General features: G+C 34.3%; 1 protein-coding gene and 1 non-coding gene across 2 annotated transcripts; both read right to left on the bottom strand.

Moving 5' to 3' along the window:
• Nucleotides 1-4,803: 4,803 nt before the first annotated feature.
• LOC132041266 (U6 spliceosomal RNA) lies at nt 4,804-4,906 on the bottom strand. The gene has a single exon (XR_009410968.1). It is a non-coding gene; the product is annotated as a U6 spliceosomal RNA (small nuclear RNA).
• A 4,571-nt stretch (nt 4,907-9,477) lies between these two features.
• On the bottom strand, nt 9,478-9,959 carry LOC132039081 (uncharacterized). The gene is made up of 3 exons (XM_059429627.1): nt 9,916-9,959; nt 9,796-9,832; nt 9,478-9,717 (listed from the first exon to the last, which is right to left on the bottom strand). The coding sequence occupies exons 1-3, from the start codon at nt 9,957-9,959 to the stop codon at nt 9,478-9,480; spliced, it is 321 nt and encodes a 106-aa protein (XP_059285610.1).
• Nucleotides 9,960-10,262: the final 303 nt, after the last annotated feature.

Raw genomic sequence — 10,262 nt, 5'->3', positions numbered from 1 at the left:
GGGCGGCGCCGCATCTACGATTGGTCCTTTGCGATTAGGAAGAATGACTTTTGTGCAGCTCATATTTTCCTCCCAAAAATGAGTCAGGACATTTCATTTCATAACTTGAGCTAGAGACCTTGGGTTTGGAAGATTCTTGAAGGGATATTCGTATTTTGTCATGGGGATAAGAATCTAACCTCTATTTTACTAATTTATCATATAATTTTAGCCTTTTAAATCATGATTTTGGTTGGGAAATTGAGATTTCAAGCCCTAAGCTGAAGTTATGTAATTCTTCGAATTGGAAGTCGACTTAACGTCGGATTTGAGTAATTTTCGGCATTTAGAGTCTATGGGCTATGGGCAAACTGTTTTTGTGACGAAACACTTCACCAAAAGAATGAGCAGTTTCACGATTACGCACCTACATCCACATAAATATAATTATATAGCACGCAATTAGAAACATAGGTTGGAGATATACATGGAAGGTTGTAAAAGACCTCTTAACCCTACAGAACAAAGGAAATATACGAGAGAATAACATTCTAACTATAACTCTACTTTCTTAGACGCTTGGTCTTTAAGTTGGCAAATAAAGATCAACCATGATTCTGTGTTAATTAGGCGACTGCTAGGTGAACATGCACGAAATTAACAACTATCTTGCGCGAGAGTGAATCCTATCCAACTAGAATTAAGTATCACGCACTATACAAGAACCAACTAGCAAGACAGGGTTCTTTACCTCGCAACAACCATCTATCACAATTGCATGTTTGTTAATCATTGAAACTTAATTTCGAACGTCACTAAACTTGATGAAATTGAGAATGTCACAGGAATAGTGATGGTCGTGTATCTACGTCCGATCTATGGTAGAAGAGAAGGTTCCATCGGAACAATTATTTATTTCAGTTCAGGGTTCCTCGTCTCTTTTTTTTTTTTTTTTTTTTTTTTAAAGAAAAAAAAAAAAAAGGGGGGGACGATGTGGGGAGAAATGACAAGAAGATATTGGAACATAAATTTAGAAGAGATGATGGAGGCAGGATTTCATTTTGGTCATGGTACTAGGAAATGGAATCCTAAACAAGCATATAATATGGATCACTATTCCTAGATTTGGACGAGCAGATCATGGAAGCGAAATCGAAGCCGAGAAACAATTGCTCCGATAACATCTAATTTGAGTATTAAAGTAAGGTGAAGCTAGCTAGCGTGATCAGTACAACACCACATTTTTTATAAAATAAACAAGGAGCTAGGAGTGACAAATAAGAAGAGAAGAGATAAGGAAATATGGGTTTTTCTTCATTCATAACTGTACAGTACCAAGATAAATAGGCCTAAATGAACTAGAAAATTACAGTTGGCACACCTAAGTGATTACAAAGTTCCAGACGAAGATAAATACTAAAAGAGAGTGGAAGTGCAATAATGTACTGAGTTGGCCTATAATCACCATTCATTACAATTACCTCGAAATTCTTGGTGCAATTAGTGCACCTATATGTATCTTGAAATTAAAGAAGAGTGTTAAATTAATTATATTATGTGGATGTCACGAGATCCATTACTCCAAAAGAAATAACTCTCATGTCTTCATATATATGATCCAAAAGTTCCAACACTTCATTTTTAAAACCCAAAATAGATAATAACTATTTTCATGTTATTCTTTAGTGTTTCTCAATATAATCCTATAATTAAATTGTTATAAATCATTGTTTGAAAAAACTTGAAAGGAATAAGAAAACTTCAACATCACATAACCACCAAATAGTCATTATCAATTGGTGCTCATGGTTTGATTTTGTGATTCAGATTAATGTGACTAATCAATTAGTTACTTGCAACATCAAAGGATGTGGGTCCCCCTTCTCAATTAATCAAAGAAATTACGTCCGACCTGATGTCCAAGAGGGGATACATACGTAGGAAGCCCTCATCAGCCCGGTGCAGCGGATGGGGCTGCTCTTTCCTTAATTAACCAAAGGCCTGGAGTTCAAGCCCTGGGTATGAAAAAATCCTTGATAGGGAGCGCTTCTCCCCTTAATGGGGCCCTACGAGGCGCGAATCCGGATATAGTCGGGCACCAATGCAGGTACCGGACACCGGATGGAAAATTAAAAAAAAAATAAAAAATCAATTACTTCAAATATCTCTGGATCCAAAGCTAGAAGGAAAGAAGTAAATCCCATATGAAGAACGTAAGTAGGACTCTTAGTGTATAACACTGGAATGAATAATTGATGATATCGTCCTTTAAATATGTATAGAAACATGTGCATCAAAATAAGATCGGACACCTTCATTCCAACAAATCATTTATGGATCAAAGTCATTTTCATCATAATTATTTTAATTTTTAATTTCATACTACATGCTCCAACCCTGTTTATACAAATATTATTGATTTTTAATAATATAAAAGTTCATTGAAATATTATTTGACTTGTTAATATTGTTATTAATCTTTGATATATGTCTTATATGAAAAATATTTGTTTTCACCATCATCAAACATCAAAAAATATTTTCATAAAAAATGACTCTCGCCAAACCAAACACACTTAAAAGGAGTAACTCATAGAAAAGTCATGCACATACGGGAGACTAAACGCGCAGTTTTTGTCACAGAGTTTAGGAATTTAACAAAAATAAATAAATTTCTAGTCTTAATATTAGCATGACATATTATTTGTTTGATTGTAGAACTTTTAAAACTTGAAACCTTAAATATGCCACAATAATTGTGTGGCTATAAAGCCTCAATTGAAGGAGAAGTATAATAATTAGTTTCGAACATAAAAATATCACAGTTTTCTTGAAACTTATTAACAAGAAATAATGTCACTGAAACGAGTAAAAAAAAAAAAGTACATGAAATGGTAATAGGATTCGAGTATTGAAAAAAACAAAAGAAACATGTCTGCCCAACTAGTGCTGCTGCTTCCTAAAGAACATATATATAACAAAGCCAACTTGTGGATTCTAATGACAGGAGGAAAACTTTAAGAAAACATTTTTAAATCATGGTACAATGAATCCAACCCCTAAACATTCATATAGTTATTGTATATGAGGGGACCTTATGTCCCCTATCCCCCCCCCCCCCGCGGGAAAAACCACCACACACACACCCACACCCCCTGCCCCCTCACAACCTTCATCCTAACCCTCCCCCTTTTATTTACAAACTCCATATTCATCTTTGTCATCACCACTCCATTCCATACCTTTCGTTCAAGTCTTACTTTAGCCAGATCTATCTTCCTTTCGTTAGTTAAGTCACCGTTCTAAAAAGGATTAAAGTAATTCTGGTTTGATCCTATTTGGAATGACTCCCATATTGAAATTTTTTGTTTAGTGGCATTTGATTGGCGAAGATTAAAAAGTGGTATAACGCCGTCAACTTCTTGGGAAAAAGGAGGAAGAAATCTCACATGAGCAAAACAAAGAGATATTGAGTATTATAAAAGGAAACAAATAGTAACACGTTTAGATTCATGCAGATATAAGTTCAAAGCGGCCAATATCATAAGTGGACTGAGATGTACCATAGTCGCTACACGTTGTGTACATAATTAGTGTTATGAATTAAATGGAAAATGGACGCACATGATTTGAGGTTCGTTGGACATGTCGATTGGATATTAAAAGTATAAATGAAGAAGAAGTGGATGGTGAAGAATAGTAGGTGTATTTGTGTTATAGCATTCATGGTGATTGTAACGTTATGTCTCTTGGTATTGCCATTGGTTCTGCCACCTCTTCCACCGCCGCCGCTTTTGCTTCTCTTCATTCCAGCTTTGCTCTTGGTTTTCCTCATCTTCTTGGCCTTCTCTTCATTAGCACCCACTGGTGAGCAAGGTCATGAAACAAAGGTGATCAGACAAAAAAAATAACAATCGTTCTTGGATTTTTATTAGGATTTAAATGATGTCTCATTTTTTAGCGTGGATATTACTCAAATGAAGTTTTAGGCTAGGTGGGACTTTAAATTTTACTTTCTTTGTTGAAAGTGTGTGATCATTTCATCCGAAAGCTTAACAGAGTGTACATTTTAACTTATTTAGTACGAATAATTATTATCTCAACACTTCATCTCAAGTGTAGGTTTGATTCTTTCCCATGAGGCAGGTTTATGAAAATTCTTTTTTGATAATAGATGCAGTGATGAGACTTAAATTCAAGACTTATGTCTGCTCTGATATCAATTGTTGAAGTGTGTATTTTCTCATCTAAAAGGTTTTTAAACAGATAGAGAGTAGATATAGTTTGATTTGCTTTCATTATTATCTAAACATGAGTTGTCTCAATCAATAATATTGAATACTTTCTCCTACATATTAAGTAATCTAAGTTGATATTAGCAGTAAATGTGTTGTCCTATATCTCAAGTAACGATTAGCTTATCCCCTTAAGAACTTTTAGCACAATATTGAGCTCCATCAGTTACTTGGCAATTAACCCGTTCACTTAGCTTATTGGCCTGTCTCTATATAGCCTGCTGAATTTACCACTAGTCCAGTAGTCGGAGAGGATCAGTTTTATAGCAGTTTTTATTGTTCACACCAAGCTAATAAGCTGAGTGCAATTAATTGTGGAATAGGATTCTCACTACGGAAATTTAAAATATAAAAAAAATAAAAAGATTTTCATTGTAGTAATTCAAAATATACATATATATAAATCACTAAGGACATTCAAAATATATATTTTTGTTCATACATAAAAAAAGCTTTCCTTCAAGAACTTATGATTTAAAATTGTTTCCGGAACCATGTTCATGTGTATAAGAAATACATAGCTATAGTTACATGTATAGACCATTTTTCGATTTGTGCATGTCATCCTTGCTCAGGGGCCATGTTAATCTTCTCTGTATTGTTCCAATTTTATCGGATGTCCCCGAAGGGACTATAGTTACATGTATACGCGTAGCTTGGTGGTATCATTTAATAGACTAGTTAACTTATCCGCGCTTCGCGCGGTTAAATATATTTTTGTGAATGTTATTAATACAAAAGAATTTAAAATGTTGTAATACCAAATTCAGTGGATAACACATAAAATGCAAGATATACATTAAAAAAAAAAATGATATATTGAAAAATTCATTAACGTGAGTTACCTTTTCTCCGGTTTGTTCATTTTACTATCCAAATGAATAATCATTATAAAATGGGATATATTTAAGTACTAATCTTACTTACTTGCGCTTCACACGATTAGATACCACTAAATTCAAATGTTTCATAAAAGATATGAAAATGAATATAATAACAATATATATATATATATATATATATATATATATATATATATATATATATATATATATATATATATATATATATATATATATATATAATCCAAGACCGGACACCTATGGAAAAGATCAAAAACAAAGGTAAAAAGAATAATTATATGTGAAAAAACAGAACAAAAACATAAATCTAAAAGAAAAAGGGCATTTTGTAGCTTTTATAACGATAATGCTTTGTATCTTCTCAACTGAAAGAGAAGTTGGCGTACATTTAATTGAATAGATATGGAGTAGTAATTGAATAATATACATAAACAACAATATTAGTTGTTGTAAATTATTTGTAAATTATATGTATTAGTAATTGTATGTAGAGATATTTGGAGCTTTTAAAATAAGCTTTTGGGGTTGGGGGGGGGGGGGGGGGGGGAAGAGGAACTTGACCGTTCAATTAATTTCATAATGATATTCTGATTGTGAACTTGCAAATTTGTCAAACAAAATAAGCGTGAAGAGTTGAAAATAAAACGTTCAGGACTTGGATTTTTTTTTTTTTTTTATAGTAACAAAAAGTCATCGAATAATACTTTATTGTCGTTTCGATAATAAGTCTTGCTGAAGCACCAATACTCAACAGCTCAGTCTTTTCATTCTTCTCTTCACTCTTGGTGGATCTAAAACTAATCTCTTTCTTTCTCGATCTCAATAAATATATTTACACAACAAATTTGATCTATCACATAAACGTCATTACGTATGCATGAGTAAAGTAAATATATGTTTCTATACATCCCGAATCTACTGAATAGATCGTGACTCATGAATGTATGTGTGTGTATATATATATATATATTGCTTGTGAATTGAAATATATATACAGAGAAAGGCAAAGAGCGCCTGGAATATTTACTTGTATCACTGTATGACAAAGAGGATGTCTGTTGAAAAAGACTTTAATTTCGAGTTTTTGTTTTCATTTTATCTCGATCGCCTAACCTGTTGTATCATGTGACTCAAGTCTCAAAATGGTGAAATCATAAATAACATTGGTTAAACCCTCAATTTAGGATTAAAGCATACAGATGCAGCATACATTGAATAAACGAGAAAAAAAAAATGAACTAAGAACAGAACCTTTCAGCAAAATAGTTGTAGCCACCTCCTTATAATCCATAGTGATTATTTCCTTGCTTACATCAAATATCAGTTCCTTTGAGAAGAGTAAATTATTCAACAATGAAAAATTCTATCCCACAAAAAAAAAAGAACTCCAAAATGTTAAAGTGCTCCTGAGATTCAATTATACTACAAAGAATAGCTATAATTCATGATGTGAAGTCAAAGATAGACACTCACACCCAGATGCGAGAGGAAAATTCTTGAAAAGGTGCATGGAGGGTGGCTTTAGTTTTGCTCCTACAGGCCAACCATTGTGAATGGAGATAGACGCTAAAGGCGTGACTTTAGTTTTTCTCCTGATGACTGCTAATCTTTTGGGGTTTATCTTTCATTTTATTTAAAACACTTTCAAGTTTCGACCGAATAGGCTTGGAACTTACTGTACGTGGGAAATAAAAACATAGTATTTGTAACTGATATGAAATTAATGATTTTATTATTATTGATGTTTAATGAAATTCAATAAATAAGGTAGACTAGTATGGTTAATATTTTAATTAGAAAATAAGGGAAAAATAGAGAAGGAAAAAAAAAAGGAGAAAAAAGATAAATGGTATTCTAGGCCATAGAGAGGTATCACATCACCTTATCTATGCCTAGCTTTATTATATATATAGATATAGATTTTAGTTTATGATCATCAAGCAATTCAAGTTAATCAATATCATGCGACCTTACTTTTACGGTTAAGTTATGGATATGGAGTTATATAGATATTCTAATAGATGAATTAGAGTACTGAAAGTTGAAGATAAATATTCAAAACATAAGAGAGATAAAATGTCGAAACCCCCCCCAAAAAAAAAAAAGCAAACCATCAGGAGACGTGTATGTATTTGCTCCATTTACAATTTTTTTTTTTTGAATCAATTTCCCAGAAATCTCTGGGTATTTGCATTAATCTCCACAAGAAGAACCAATTCAGTACACGAGGTGGATTTGAAAATCCCTGCCTCCAAGTTAAACTGCACAAAATAACCTACTATACAGGTTTCAATATATCTAGCCTACAGCAGTTAGTTATTTACTAGGCATCAACAAGTTTAAGCTTCACCAAAAATTATGCTTCCTGTGTTTGTGTCTTAGCGAGGGTACTTGAAGTTGATCCATTCTGTATGGTCCTCTCGCACTATGTGGTAGTTCCTCGAGGGTGAAGAAATTGTGATCTTGATGGTTGATACTCCACTTAGCCAAAGCATCTGCTCCCTGATTTGCCTCCCTATAACAATGTTGGAATTGGATTTGCCTCCATTTACAATAATTTTCATTGTTATGTCTAATTATCAAACTCAATGCTATGTCATGTGTTTGCAGAGATCAAAAAATGTTCTTGGCATTAGACAGTGGTTAGCTTTTGACATGAAGCTATTTCTTTACATGATAAGTATAAAATTGGTTACAATTTGCATAAAATTTATTTTTATAAATGAAATAACTCTTAATTTTCAATGAATTCATAAATATACTCAATAACTTGAGTCCGCAACTTTTTTAACCCAAAAAGTGTCAAAAGGCACCAAATACCCAACAAAAAAAAAAAAGTTACCGAAGTAATCTGCGCACTAAATTAGTGCGCAGTAGCTAGGTTTTTTTTTTCCTCACAATTTTAAAAAGCTCTCAAATTCACGTTTTTTCATACTTTGACGCAAGATTAGTCATGTTTCAAAACACCGAAATATTAATATTTTATATAAAAACTTGATATCTTTTTTTGTGGACAATAATGTCGGTTCATTACATCAAGTTTACCTAAATGTTTGAATCTTGTTATATTTAGGTTTAAGTTTTTTATTTTATAAGGTTTTGTTTCAAGTGTTTTATTTTTTAGTCAAGGCATTACTTTTTTTCAAGAGGTTCAAAATAATTCATTATAATAACCAAATAATACATCATTATTTACAATAACAAAATATTTAAAACAATATATCAAGTGCGGGAGTCTCTTCTATTACGAGACGTAGTTGCACCACCACAGCCTCGTAGGCTACACAAACGCTTATCATGGCCAAACTGCTTACACGTCGAGCACCTTCGAGAGTATGTCCTATCCGAAACATCCATTTGATTGGGAATTCGAGTTCGTGCGTTAACCCGAATTTTACGTATATACTCCTTGTTAGCAACCATTGAAAATGGCTCGTCTGGCCAATAAGTTTGATCACCAAGTGGGTAGAAGCAGCCGGCATATGCTTTAGCGTAACTTTTGACGCTGTATTCTGATGCCACATAACTTGATACTGTTTTTCCCATTGCCTCGAAACACTTGACGGCATGAGAACAGGGCATGTGGTATGTTTGCCACTTACCACAACCGCACGCTCTCGTGCCCTCATAAATGGTATGTATGTTTCCTCCCCTACCCTGGTAATAACCTATTCTGATTTCATACACTTGTTCAATCAAGCTATACTCGGTCATCTTGTGCAACTGACTTTTTTGCCTGTGATTCTCCATCATTTTGAAAGGTTTTGGCATCCATGTCCCCTCCTGTGCTAATATGGCTCTGGCTTGCTTGGTTCTTGTCACAAACCGCTCCACAACTTGCATGAAAGTCATTCTTATCATTGCAGTAATGGGTAGAGTCCCAGAGCAGATTTTAGCAAACCATTGAATGACTCCGAGCTGTTTGTTTTAAGCCTCCCCCATCTCCTGCCTTCATCAGCATGTAATGTCCATTTTTCAACTTCGATTTTCTTCAACCAAGTATATCCTTCTGGACTCAGTTCCTTGATCGTCTCCATCCTCGCAAGCCATTTTTTTTGTTGATGCTCCATCGCAACCGCCCACATCAATTTGTTGAGTGTGCCGTTTCCAAACTTCATTTGAAAATTTGGCTTGATGTGCCTTAAACAATAGCGATGGTAAGCAAAGGGAGGCTGCCACCCCTCCAAAGTAGTCATGCAGTGCGTTATGCCTTGATGTCTATCAAATAGCACGCATATGCCCATACGATCCTTAATAATATGCTACCTCAAATGTGTCAAAAACATCCTCGATGTGTCGTTGCTCTCGTTAGCGGCAATTGCGAAAGCAAGAGGGAATATCTACCCATTGGCATCCATTCCTACTGCAATCAGTAGCTTGATATCGTATGTCCCATATACATGCATGCCATCTATGGATATGACTGGTCGCCAGTGACCAAAACCATCAATAGATGGTTTGAATGCCCAAAACACATAGTTGAAAATTGTACCGCCCTGAAGCCTCCACTCTACAACAGTTCCTGCATTGAATTTTTGTAGAGCTGCCATATACCTCGGCAACGTCTTGAAAGAGCCCTCCTAATTTCCATAAATCATCTCAAACGCACGCCAACGCCCAACATATCCCTTCCTCTTGCTTATTGTTTTTTAATATACCTGCTTAACGTTTATAATGCAATCTTTGATGGGGATCCTGCATAAGTTTAAACAAACAACACTTAGCAATGACAATTTAATTGATGTAAGAATTATATTGAACTAGGTCGAATAGGTTACCATGGGGTTTCAGCAACATCTTTAAGTAGCACTTGAGCAATCATATTTATATCTAAATTAAAATGATCTGCTCGATTCTCTCCCGTATCACAAATGTGATGTTTGTGGAATTTTGTGATAACCCACATGCCATCGGGCTTTTCAATTCCCCGAAGCATCCATTGACAGCCTTGATACTGTCGTCTACAAACTAGTCTGATATTGTCGTCTATAAACTAGTCTCCATATTTTTGTGGTTGAATCATCAACCCTATACTCCCTAATTTCCTTGTAACAATAAATTTTTACAACCCTTTGCAATGCTTTTTTTGATCCGAACACCATCCCTTCTTCAAGGTAGCAATCAT

The sequence above is a fragment of the Lycium ferocissimum genome, chromosome 12, assembly GCF_029784015.1.
Source record: "Lycium ferocissimum isolate CSIRO_LF1 chromosome 12, AGI_CSIRO_Lferr_CH_V1, whole genome shotgun sequence".
NCBI classification, from domain to species: Eukaryota; Viridiplantae; Streptophyta; class Magnoliopsida; order Solanales; family Solanaceae; genus Lycium; species Lycium ferocissimum.
This window is presented reverse-complemented; position numbering and strand designations above follow the sequence as displayed.

Bases quoted from the DNA above. Each gene is read 5' to 3' on its own strand.
- LOC132039081 (XM_059429627.1), bottom strand. From the start codon at position 9,959: ATGATTGCTCAAGTGCTACTTAAAGATGTTGCTGAAACCCCATG. The intron at 9,833-9,915 runs GTAACCTATTCG...AAACTTATGCAG, and splicing joins GATGTTGCTGAAACCCCATG to GATCCCCATCAAAGATTGCA. The intron at 9,718-9,795 runs GTATATTAAAAA...TATGGAAATTAG, and splicing joins GCATTATAAACGTTAAGCAG to GAGGGCTCTTTCAAGACGTT.